Source organism: Salvelinus fontinalis, chromosome 3, assembly GCF_029448725.1.
Source record: "Salvelinus fontinalis isolate EN_2023a chromosome 3, ASM2944872v1, whole genome shotgun sequence".
Classification (NCBI taxonomy): Eukaryota; Metazoa; Chordata; class Actinopteri; order Salmoniformes; family Salmonidae; genus Salvelinus; species Salvelinus fontinalis.
In genome coordinates this window covers 78,773,254-78,786,829 of record NC_074667.1, presented here as the reverse complement: position 1 = coordinate 78,786,829, position 13,576 = coordinate 78,773,254, and the positions used below count along the sequence as shown (strand labels likewise).

Below are 13,576 nucleotides of genomic sequence, written 5' to 3'. Positions count from 1 at the left end.
AAATAGCCAACATGTTTTCAGCACCTTTATTTCCATGACTGATCAGAACACATGTCCTCATCCTCTCTCGTTTCTCTGCAGCAGACATACGGTGCATTCAGAAAGTATTCAGACCCCTTCACTTTTACCACATTTTGTTACTTTACAGCCATATTCTAAAATGGATGCAATTGTTTTTTTCCTCATCAATCTACACACAATCCCCCATAATTACAAAGCAAAAACAATTTTTTTATTGCAAATTTATAAACACACAAAAAAACTGAAATATCACATTTACATAAGTATTCAGACCCTTTACTCAGTACTTTGTTGAAGCACCTTTGGCAGTGATTACAGCCTTAAGTCTTCTTGGGTGTGATGCTAGAAGCTTGGCACACCTGTATTTGGGGAGTTTCTCCCATTCTTCTTTGCAGATCCTCTCAAGTTCTATCAGGTTGGATGGGGAGCGTCACTGCACAGGTATTTTCAGGTGTCTCCAGAGATGTTCGATCGGGTTCAAGTCCGGGCTCTGGATGGGCCACTCAAGGACATTCAGAGACTTGTCCCGATGCCACTCCTACGGTGTTTTGGCTGTGCACTCTGGAGAAAGTTTTCATCAAGGATCTCTCTGTATTTTGCTCCATTCATCTTTCCCTCGATCCTGACTAGTCTCCCAGTCCCTGCAGCTGAAAAACATCCCCACAAAAGGATGCTGCCACCACCATGCTTCGCCGTAGGGATGGTGACAGGTTTCCTCCTGCTGGCTTTCAGGCCAAATAGTTCAATCTTGGAGAATCCTGTTTCTCATGGTCTGAGAGTCCTTTAGGTGCCTTTTGGCAAACTCCAAGCGGGATGTCATGTGCCTTTTACTGAGGAGTGGCTTTAGTCTGGCCACCCTACCATAAAGGCCTGATTGGTGGAGTGCTGCAGAGATGGTTGTCCTTCTGGAAGGTTCTCCCATCTCCACAGAGGAACTCTGGAGCTCAGTCAGTGACCATTGGGTTCTGGGTCACCTCTATGACCAAGGCCCTTCTCCCCCGATTGCTCAGTTTGGCCGGGCGGCCACCTCTAGGAAGAGTCTTGGTGGTTCCAAACTTCTTCCATTTAAGAATGATGGAGGCCACTGTGTCCTTGGGGACCTTCAATGCTGCAGAAATTTTGGGGTACCCTTCCCCAGATCTGTGCCTCGACACAATCCTGTCTCGGAACGCTATGGACAATTCCTTCAACATAATGGCTTGGTTTTTTCTCTGAAATGCACTGTCAACTGTGGGACCTTATATAGACAGGTGTGTGCCTTTCCAAATCATGTCCAATCAATTGAATTTACCACAGGAGGACTCCAATCAAGTTGTAGAAACATTTCAAGGATGATCAATGGAAACAGGATGCACCTGAGCTCAATTTCGAGTCTCATAGCAATAAGTCTGAATATTTATGTAAATAAGGTATTTCTGTTTTTTATTTTTAATACATTTGCAACAAATTCTAAAAACCTGTTTTCACTTTGTCATTATGGGGTATTGTGTGTAGATTGAAGAGTCCATGTTTTTATTTAATACATTTTAGAATAAGGCTGTAACGTAACAAGATGTGGAAAAAGTCAAGGGGTCTGAATACTTTACGAATGCACCAAGAGCAGTGAGCAATATGTTTGGAACATCAAATCGCAATAAAATTACATACAGTATCTAATCATTATTTTTTATTTTTTTTATTTTCTCATTTTGTTTGCTTAATTTCCTTACTTTTGAATAACTGCATTGTTGGGAAAGGGCTTGTAAGTAAGCATCTCACAGTAAAGTCTACACCTGTTGTATTTGGCACAAGTGACAAATACATTTTGATTTCGAATCACAAGAATTTAAGGGATACTTCAGGATTTTGACAATGAGGACCTTTATCTACTTCCTCAGTCAGATTAACTCATGGACATCATTTTTATGTCTCTGTGTCAAGTATGAAGGAAGTTAGATGTAGTTTCGCGAGCCAATGCTAACCAGTGTTAGCGCAATGACTGGAAGTCTATGGGTATTTGCTAGCATAGCAGATACCATAGACTTCCAGTCATTATGCTAACTCTAGTTAGCAATTGCGCTAGTGCTAGTTAGCAACTTCCTTCAACCTCACGCAGAGACATAAAAATAGTATCCATGAGATCATCAGACTCTGGCGAAGCAGATAAAGGGCCTCATTATTTAACTAACAAAGGTTAAATAAAAAAAAAACATCTCTTTTTAAAAGCCTAAATCCCAAAGTATCCCTTTGAGTATCATGATAATATCTTATCGTGTGGTCCCTGGCAATTCCCAGCCTTAGTAGAAAGGGGTAGAGAGGGGTTGTGAGATGTGGAGAGAGGAAGAGAGGGGTGGAGAGGGGTGGCTCTAGAAGCAGGTCCCAAATCGCTCTCTACCCTTCCCCTTTGGCCCTAACCTTTTGATTTTGCGGACCTGTAGATGTAAGCAATATGGAAGCTTCAGCAATGCTACGCAATATACCTTGGGTTAAGGGGCAGGGGGGTATGGAGAGATTTGGGAGTGGCTAGATCCAGCTAGCCGACAAGATAGACGACTCACCTGTGGAAGAGTTCCCGGTCCATCATGACGTCATGAAAGGATTCCGTTACAGAGCGTTGCAGCTTGTCCATACAGTCCTTCAGTCGCGGGTCGGATGCATTAAGACCAGTTTTCTTCAGGGCCTGATCAAATCAAATCAAACGTTATTTAAAGCGCATTTAAAATCGCAAGACACTTTACAGTAAAATCAATCCAATGATAAATAACACAGATAGGGTTCGGTTAGGGAGAAAGGCATTATGGGAAATTATGGCATCAGCAAAACGAAAAAATATACTGGAAATAAAACAGCCTCACCAAGTTATTAAAACTGTTATGAGAGGCACTTGGATGTGAACTAACGTCACAGGAACTTCAACTCATCTTGTAACCCACAGACAGAGATGAGCCTTGATTTACTTTTTATTTAAACTTGGTGAAGCTCATTTTGGGTACGCTTTCAGTCACTTGTTTGCGAGCGTTTTGATTCAAACAGTACAGTTGGTGCAATATGACAAATCAGAGCCTTCACTGTCTATTACAACTGAATCTTTCATTTAACAAGTAACGGCTCATTTGTGGCGATTTCATTACGTTGGAAGATAAAAACATCCATGTTATTGTTGCAGGGTAATACAACCTAACCTCAGTACTAACTATCCAGGGTAATCTAGTCTCTGTAGTAACTATCCAGGGTAATCTAGTCTCTGTAGTAACTATGTAGGGTAATATAGTCTCTGTAGTAACTATGTAGGGTAATCTAGTCTCAGTACTAACTATGCAGGGTAATCTAGTCTCTGTAGTAACTATACAGGGTAATATAGTCCCTGTAGTAACTATACAGGGTAATCTAGTCTCTGTAGTAACTATCCAGGGTAATATAGTCTCTGTAGTAACTATGTAGGGTAATATAGTCTCTGTAGTAACTATGTAGGGTAATCTAGTCTCAGTACTAACTATGCAGGGTAATCTAGTCTCTGTAGTAACTATCCAGGGTAATCTAGTCTCTGTAGTAACTATCCAGGGTAATATAGTCTCTGTAGTAACTATCCAGGGTAATCTAGTCTCTGTAGTAACTATCCAGGGTAATATAGTCTCTGTAGTAACTATCCAGGGTAATCTAGTCTCTGTAGTAACTATCCAGGGTAATCTAGTCTCTGTAGTAACTATGTAGGGTAATATAGTCTCTGTAGTAACTATGTAGGGTAATCTAGTCTCAGTACTAACTATGCAGGGTAATCTAGTCTCTGTAGTAACTATCCAGGGTAATCTAGTCTCTGTAGTAACTATCCAGGGTAATATAGTCTCTGTAGTAACTATGTAGGGTAATCTAGTCTCAGTACTAACTATGCAGGGTAATCTAGTCTCTGTAGTAACTATCCAGGGTAATCTAGTCTCTGTAGTAACTATCCAGGGTAATATAGTCTCTGTAGTAACTATGTAGGGTAATCTAGTCTCAGTACTAACTATGCAGGGTAATCTAGTCTCTGTAGTAACTATCCAGGGTAATCTAGTCTCTGTAGTAACTATCCAGGGTAATATAGTCTCTGTAGTAACTATGTAGGGTAATCTAGTCTCAGTACTAACTATGCAGGGTAATCTAGTCTCTGTAGTAACTATCCAGGGTAATATAGTCTCTGTAGTAACTATGTAGGGTAATCTAGTCTCAGTACTAACTATCCAGGGTAATCTAGTCTCTGTAGTAACTATACAGGGTAATATAGTCTCTGTACTAACTATCCAGGGTAATCTAGTCTCTGTAGTAACTATACAGGGTAATCTAGTCTCTGTAGTAACTATCCAGGGTAATCTAGTCTCTGTAGTAACTATCCAGGGTAATATAGTCTCTGTAGTAACTATGTAGGGTAATCTAGTCTCTGTACTAACTATCCAGGGTAATCTAGTCTCTGTAGTAACTATCCAGGGTAATCTAGTCTCTGTAGTAACTATCCAGGGTAATATAGTCTCTGTAGTAACTATGTAGGGTAATCTAGTCTCAGTACTAACTATGCAGGGTAATCTAGTCTCTGTAGTAACTATCCAGGGTAATATAGTCTCTGTAGTAACTATGTAGGGTAATCTAGTCTCTGTAGTAACTATCCAGGGTAATCTAGTCTCTGTAGTAACTATCCAGGGTAATATAGTCTCTGTAGTAACTATGTAGGGTAATCTAGTCTCTGTAGTAACTATCCAGGGTAATATAGTCTCTGTAGTAACTATCCAGGGTAATCTAGTCTCTGTAGTAACTATCCAGGGTAATCTAGTCTCTGTAGTAACTATCCAGGGTAATCTAGTCTCTGTAGTAACTATCCAGGGTAATCTAGTCTCTGTAGTAACTATCCAGGGTAATATAGTCTCTGTAGTAACTATGTAGGGTAATCTAGTCTCAGTACTAACTATGCAGGGTAATCTAGTCTCTGTAGTAACTATCCAGGGTAATATAGTCTCTGTAGTAACTATGTAGGGTAATCTAGTCTCTGTAGTAACTATGCAGGGTAATCTAGTCTCTGTAGTAACTATGCAGGGTAATACAACCTAACCTCAGTACTAACTATGCAGGGTAATCTAGTCTCTGTAGTAACTATGTAGGGTAATCTAGTCTCTGTAGTAACTATGCAGGGTAATATAGTCTCTGTAGTAACTATGCAGGGTAATCTAGTCTCTGTAGTAACTATGCAGGGTAATCTAGTCTCTGTAGTAACTATGTAGGGTAATCTAGTCTCTGTAGTAACTATCCAGGGTAATATAGTCTCTGTAGTAACTATGTAGGGTAATCTAGTCTCTATAGTAACTATGCAGGGCAACCTAGTCTCTGTAGTAACTATGCAGGGCAACCTAGTCTCTGTAGTAACTATACAGGGTAATCTAGTCTCTGTAGTAACTATGTAGGGTAATCTAGTCTCTGTAGTAACTATCCAGGGTAATATAGTCTCTGTAGTAACTATGCAGGGTAATATAGTCTCTGTAGTAACTATGTAGGGTAATCTAGTCTCTGTAGTAACTATGTAGGGTAATCTAGTCTCTGTAGTAACTATGCAGGGTAATCTAGTCTCTGTAGTAACTATGTAGGGTAATCTAGTCTCTGTAGTAACTATGTAGGGTAATCTAGTCTCTGTAGTAACTATGTAGGGTAATCTAGTCTCTGTAGTAAATATGTAGGGTAATCTAGTCTCTGTAGTAACTATGCAGGGTAATCTAGTCTCTGTAGTAACTATCCAGGGTAATCTAGTCTCTGTAGTAACTATCCAGGGTAATCTAGTCTCTGTAGTAACTATACAGGGTAATCTAGTCTCTGTAATAACTATACAAGGTAATATAGTCTCTATAGTAACTATACAAGGTAATCTAGTCTCTGTAATAACTATCCAGGGTAATCTAGTCTCTGTAGTAACTATACAGGGTAATCTAGTCTCTGTAGTAACTATACAGGGTAATATAGTCTCTGTAGTAACTATCCAGGGTAATCTAGTCTCTGTAATAACTATACAAGGTAATATAGTCTCTGTAGTAACTATACAGGGTAATATAGTCTCTGTAGTAACTATCCAGGGTAATCTAGTCTCTGTAATAACTATACAAGGTAATATAGTCTCTGTAGTAACTATACAGGGTAATATAGTCTCTGTAGTAACTATCCAGGGTAATCTAGTCTCTGTAATAACTATACAAGGTAATCTAGTCTCTGTAGTAACTATCCAGGGTAATCTAGTCTCTGTAGTAACTATCCAAGGTAATCTAGTCTCTGTAGTAACTATACAGGGTAATATAGTCTCTGTAGTAACTATACAAGGTAATCTAGTCTCTGTAGTAACTATACAGGGTAATCTAGTCTCTGTAATAACTATACAAGGTAATATAGTCTCTGTAGTAACTATACAAGGTAATCTAGTCTCTGTAATAACTATACAAGGTAATATAGTCTCTGTAATAACTATACAGGGTAATCTAGTCTCTGTAGTAACTATACAGGGTAATATAGTCTCTGTAATAACTATACAAGGTAATCTAGTCTCTGTAATAACTATACAAGGTAATCTAGTCTCTGTAGTAACTATACAAGGTAATATAGTCTCTGTAATAACTATACAGGGTAATCTAGTCTCTGTAGTAACTATACAGGGTAATCTAGTCTCTGTAGTAACTATACAAGGTAATATAGTCTCTGTAATAACTATCCAGGGTAATCTAGTCTCTGTAGTAACTATACAGGGTAATCTAGTCTCTGTAGTAACTATACAAGGTAATCTAGTCTCTGTAATAACTATCCAGGGTAATCTAGTCTCTGTAGTAACTATACAGGGTAATCTAGTCTCTGTAGTAACTATACAAGGTAATCTAGTCTCTGTAGTAACTATACAAGGTAATATAGTCTCTGTAGTAACTATACAGGGTAATCTAGTCTCTGTAGTAACTATCCAGGGTAATCTAGTCTCTGTAGTAACTATCCAGGGTAATATAGTCTCTGTAGTAACTATACAGGGTAATCTAGTCTCTGTAATAACTATACAGGGTAATCTAGTCTCTGTAATAACTATACAGGGTAATCTAGTCTCTGTAGTAACTATCCAGGGTAATCTAGTCTCTGTAGTAACTATCCAGGGTAATCTAGTCTCTGTAGTAACTATCCAGGGTAATATAGTCTCTGTAGTAACTATACAGGGTAATCTAGTCTCTGTAATAACTATACAGGGTAATCTAGTCTCTGTAATAACTATACAGGGTAATCTAGTCTCTGTAGTAACTATACAGGGTAATCTAGTCTCTGTAATAACTATACAGGGTAATCTAGTCTCTGTAATAACTATACAGGGTAATCTAGTCTCTGTAATAACTATACAGGGTAATCTAGTCTCTGTAGTAACTATACAGGGTAATCTAGTCTCTGTAATAACTATACAGGGTAATCTAGTCTCTGTAGTAACTATGTAGGGTAATCTAGTCTCTGTAGTAACTATCCAGGGTAATCTAGTCTCTGTAGTAACTATCCAGGGTAATCTAGTCTCTGTAGTAACTATACAGGGTAATATAGTCTCTGTAATAACTATACAAGGTAATCTAGTCTCTGTAATAACTATACAGGGTAATCTAGTCTCTGTAGTAACTATACAGGGTAATCTAGTCTCTGTAGTAACTATACAAGGTAATATAGTCTCTGTAATAACTATCCAGGGTAATCTAGTCTCTGTAGTAACTATACAGGGTAATCTAGTCTCTGTAGTAACTATACAAGGTAATCTAGTCTCTGTAATAACTATCCAGGGTAATCTAGTCTCTGTAGTAACTATACAGGGTAATCTAGTCTCTGTAGTAACTATACAAGGTAATCTAGTCTCTGTAGTAACTATACAAGGTAATATAGTCTCTGTAGTAACTATACAGGGTAATCTAGTCTCTGTAGTAACTATCCAGGGTAATCTAGTCTCTGTAGTAACTATCCAGGGTAATATAGTCTCTGTAGTAAGTATACAGGGTAATCTAGTCTCTGTAATAACTATACAGGGTAATCTAGTCTCTGTAATAACTATACAGGGTAATCTAGTCTCTGTAGTAACTATCCAGGGTAATCTAGTCTCTGTAGTAACTATCCAGGGTAATCTAGTCTCTGTAGTAACTATCCAGGGTAATATAGTCTCTGTAGTAACTATACAGGGTAATCTAGTCTCTGTAATAACTATACAGGGTAATCTAGTCTCTGTAATAACTATACAGGGTAATCTAGTCTCTGTAGTAACTATACAGGGTAATCTAGTCTCTGTAATAACTATACAGGGTAATCTAGTCTCTGTAATAACTATACAGGGTAATCTAGTCTCTGTAATAACTATACAGGGTAATCTAGTCTCTGTAGTAACTATACAGGGTAATCTAGTCTCTGTAATAACTATACAGGGTAATCTAGTCTCTGTAGTAACTATACAAGGTAATATAGTCTCTGTAGTAACTATACAGGGTAATCTAGTCTCTGTAGTAACTATACAGGGTAATCTAGTCTCTGTAATAACTATACAGGGTAATCTAGTCTCTGTAATAACTATACAGGGTAATCTAGTCTCTGTAATAACTATACAGGGTAATCTAGTCTCTGTAGTAACTATACAGGGTAATCTAGTCTCTGTAATAACTATACAGGGTAATCTAGTCTCTGTAGTAACTATACAAGGTAATATAGTCTCTGTAGTAACTATACAGGGTAATCTAGTCTCTGTAGTAACTATACAGGGTAATCTAGTCTCTGTAATAACTATACAGGGTAATCTAGTCTCTGTAGTAACTATACAGGGTAATCTAGTCTCTGTAGTAACTATACAAGGTAATATAGTCTCTGTAATAACTATCCAGGGTAATCTAGTCTCTGTAGTAACTATACAGGGTAATCTAGTCTCTGTAGTAACTATACAAGGTAATCTAGTCTCTGTAATAACTATCCAGGGTAATCTAGTCTCTGTAGTAACTATACAGGGTAATCTAGTCTCTGTAGTAACTATACAAGGTAATCTAGTCTCTGTAGTAACTATACAAGGTAATATAGTCTCTGTAGTAACTATACAGGGTAATCTAGTCTCTGTAGTAACTATCCAGGGTAATCTAGTCTCTGTAGTAACTATCCAGGGTAATATAGTCTCTGTAGTAACTATACAGGGTAATCTAGTCTCTGTAATAACTATACAGGGTAATCTAGTCTCTGTAATAACTATACAGGGTAATCTAGTCTCTGTAGTAACTATCCAGGGTAATCTAGTCTCTGTAGTAACTATCCAGGGTAATCTAGTCTCTGTAGTAACTATCCAGGGTAATATAGTCTCTGTAGTAACTATACAGGGTAATCTAGTCTCTGTAATAACTATACAGGGTAATCTAGTCTCTGTAATAACTATACAGGGTAATCTAGTCTCTGTAGTAACTATACAGGGTAATCTAGTCTCTGTAATAACTATACAGGGTAATCTAGTCTCTGTAATAACTATACAGGGTAATCTAGTCTCTGTAATAACTATACAGGGTAATCTAGTCTCTGTAGTAACTATACAGGGTAATCTAGTCTCTGTAATAACTATACAGGGTAATCTAGTCTCTGTAGTAACTATACAAGGTAATATAGTCTCTGTAGTAACTATACAGGGTAATCTAGTCTCTGTAGTAACTATACAGGGTAATCTAGTCTCTGTAATAACTATACAGGGTAATCTAGTCTCTGTAATAACTATACAGGGTAATCTAGTCTCTGTAATAACTATACAGGGTAATCTAGTCTCTGTAGTAACTATACAGGGTAATCTAGTCTCTGTAATAACTATACAGGGTAATCTAGTCTCTGTAGTAACTATACAAGGTAATATAGTCTCTGTAGTAACTATACAGGGTAATCTAGTCTCTGTAGTAACTATACAGGGTAATCTAGTCTCTGTAATAACTATACAGGGTAATCTAGTCTCTGTAATAACTATACAGGGTAATATAGTCTCTGTAGTAACTATACAGGGTAATCTAGTCTCTGTAATAACTATACAGGGTAATATAGTCTCTGTAGTAACTATACAGGGTAATATAGTCTCTGTAGTAACTATACAGGGTAATATAGTCTCTGTAGTAACTATCCAGGGTAATCTAGTCTCTGTAGTAACTATACAGGGTAATCTAGTCTCTGTAATAACTATACAGGGTAATCTAGTCTCTGTAATAACTATACAGGGTAATCTAGTCTCTGTAGTAACTATACAGGGTAATCTAGTCTCTGTAATAACTATACAGGGTAATCTAGTCTCTGTAATAACTATACAGGGTAATCTAGTCTCTGTAATAACTATACAGGGTAATCTAGTCTCTGTAGTAACTATACAGGGTAATCTAGTCTCTGTAATAACTATACAGGGTAATCTAGTCTCTGTAGTAACTATACAAGGTAATATAGTCTCTGTAGTAACTATACAGGGTAATCTAGTCTCTGTAGTAACTATACAGGGTAATCTAGTCTCTGTAATAACTATACAGGGTAATCTAGTCTCTGTAATAACTATACAGGGTAATCTAGTCTCTGTAATAACTATACAGGGTAATCTCTGTAGTAACTATACAGGGTAATCTAGTCTCTGTAATAACTATACAGGGTAATCTAGTCTCTGTAGTAACTATACAAGGTAATATAGTCTCTGTAGTAACTATACAGGGTAATCTAGTCTCTGTAGTAACTATACAGGGTAATCTAGTCTCTGTAATAACTATACAGGGTAATCTAGTCTCTGTAGTAACTATACAGGGTAATCTAGTCTCTGTAGTAACTATACAAGGTAATATAGTCTCTGTAATAACTATCCAGGGTAATCTAGTCTCTGTAGTAACTATACAGGGTAATCTAGTCTCTGTAGTAACTATACAAGGTAATCTAGTCTCTGTAATAACTATCCAGGGTAATCTAGTCTCTGTAGTAACTATACAGGGTAATCTAGTCTCTGTAGTAACTATACAAGGTAATCTAGTCTCTGTAGTAACTATACAAGGTAATATAGTCTCTGTAGTAACTATACAGGGTAATCTAGTCTCTGTAGTAACTATCCAGGGTAATCTAGTCTCTGTAGTAACTATCCAGGGTAATATAGTCTCTGTAGTAACTATACAGGGTAATCTAGTCTCTGTAATAACTATACAGGGTAATCTAGTCTCTGTAATAACTATACAGGGTAATCTAGTCTCTGTAGTAACTATCCAGGGTAATCTAGTCTCTGTAGTAACTATCCAGGGTAATCTAGTCTCTGTAGTAACTATCCAGGGTAATATAGTCTCTGTAGTAACTATACAGGGTAATCTAGTCTCTGTAATAACTATACAGGGTAATCTAGTCTCTGTAATAACTATACAGGGTAATCTAGTCTCTGTAGTAACTATACAGGGTAATCTAGTCTCTGTAATAACTATACAGGGTAATCTAGTCTCTGTAATAACTATACAGGGTAATCTAGTCTCTGTAATAACTATACAGGGTAATCTAGTCTCTGTAGTAACTATACAGGGTAATCTAGTCTCTGTAATAACTATACAGGGTAATCTAGTCTCTGTAGTAACTATACAAGGTAATATAGTCTCTGTAGTAACTATACAGGGTAATCTAGTCTCTGTAGTAACTATACAGGGTAATCTAGTCTCTGTAATAACTATACAGGGTAATCTAGTCTCTGTAATAACTATACAGGGTAATCTAGTCTCTGTAATAACTATACAGGGTAATATAGTCTCTGTAGTAACTATCCAGGGTAATCTAGTCTCTGTAATAACTATACAGGGTAATCTAGTCTCTGTAGTAACTATACAGGGTAATCTAGTCTCTGTAATAACTATACAGGGTAATCTAGTCTCTGTAGTAACTATACAAGGTAATATAGTCTCTGTAGTAACTATACAGGGTAATCTAGTCTCTGTAGTAACTATACAGGGTAATCTAGTCTCTGTAATAACTATACAGGGTAATCTAGTCTCTGTAATAACTATACAGGGTAATCTAGTCTCTGTAATAACTATACAGGGTAATCTAGTCTCTGTAGTAACTATACAGGGTAATCTAGTCTCTGTAATAACTATACAGGGTAATATAGTCTCTGTAGTAACTATACAGGGTAATCTAGTCTCTGTAATAACTATACAGGGTAATATAGTCTCTGTAGTAACTATACAGGGTAATATAGTCTCTGTAGTAACTATACAGGGTAATATAGTCTCTGTAGTAACTATCCAGGGTAATCTAGTCTCTGTAGTAACTATACAGGGTAATCTAGTCTCTGTAATAACTATACAGGGTAATCTAGTCTCTGTAATAACTATACAGGGTAATCTAGTCTCTGTAGTAACTATACAGGGTAATCTAGTCTCTGTAATAACTATACAGGGTAATCTAGTCTCTGTAATAACTATACAGGGTAATCTAGTCTCTGTAATAACTATACAGGGTAATCTAGTCTCTGTAGTAACTATACAGGGTAATCTAGTCTCTGTAATAACTATACAGGGTAATCTAGTCTCTGTAGTAACTATACAAGGTAATATAGTCTCTGTAGTAACTATACAGGGTAATCTAGTCTCTGTAGTAACTATACAGGGTAATCTAGTCTCTGTAATAACTATACAGGGTAATCTAGTCTCTGTAATAACTATACAGGGTAATCTAGTCTCTGTAATAACTATACAGGGTAATCTAGTCTCTGTAGTAACTATACAGGGTAATCTAGTCTCTGTAATAACTATACAGGGTAATCTAGTCTCTGTAGTAACTATACAAGGTAATATAGTCTCTGTAGTAACTATACAGGGTAATCTAGTCTCTGTAGTAACTATACAGGGTAATCTAGTCTCTGTAATAACTATACAGGGTAATCTAGTCTCTGTAGTAACTATACAGGGTAATCTAGTCTCTGTAGTAACTATACAAGGTAATATAGTCTCTGTAATAACTATCCAGGGTAATCTAGTCTCTGTAGTAACTATACAGGGTAATCTAGTCTCTGTAGTAACTATACAAGGTAATCTAGTCTCTGTAATAACTATCCAGGGTAATCTAGTCTCTGTAGTAACTATACAGGGTAATCTAGTCTCTGTAGTAACTATACAAGGTAATCTAGTCTCTGTAGTAACTATACAAGGTAATATAGTCTCTGTAGTAACTATACAGGGTAATCTAGTCTCTGTAGTAACTATCCAGGGTAATCTAGTCTCTGTAGTAACTATCCAGGGTAATATAGTCTCTGTAGTAACTATACAGGGTAATCTAGTCTCTGTAATAACTATACAGGGTAATCTAGTCTCTGTAATAACTATACAGGGTAATCTAGTCTCTGTAGTAACTATCCAGGGTAATCTAGTCTCTGTAGTAACTATCCAGGGTAATCTAGTCTCTGTAGTAACTATCCAGGGTAATATAGTCTCTGTAGTAACTATACAGGGTAATCTAGTCTCTGTAATAACTATACAGGGTAATCTAGTCTCTGTAATAACTATACAGGGTAATCTAGTCTCTGTAGTAACTATACAGGGTAATCTAGTCTCTGTAATAACTA

The 13,576-nt window shown here is 37.0% G+C and overlaps 1 protein-coding gene across 1 annotated transcript in view; it reads right to left on the bottom strand.

Moving 5' to 3' along the window:
• The window catches only part of LOC129851526 (glutaminase kidney isoform, mitochondrial-like), a 43,038-nt gene that overhangs the window by 27,179 nt on the left and 2,283 nt on the right, over positions 1-13,576 (bottom strand). Inside the window, exon 3 of the mRNA XM_055918153.1 lies at positions 2,559-2,680. Coding sequence (XP_055774128.1) covers positions 2,559-2,680 — 122 coding nt within the window. The remainder of the gene's footprint in view (positions 1-2,558; positions 2,681-13,576) is intronic.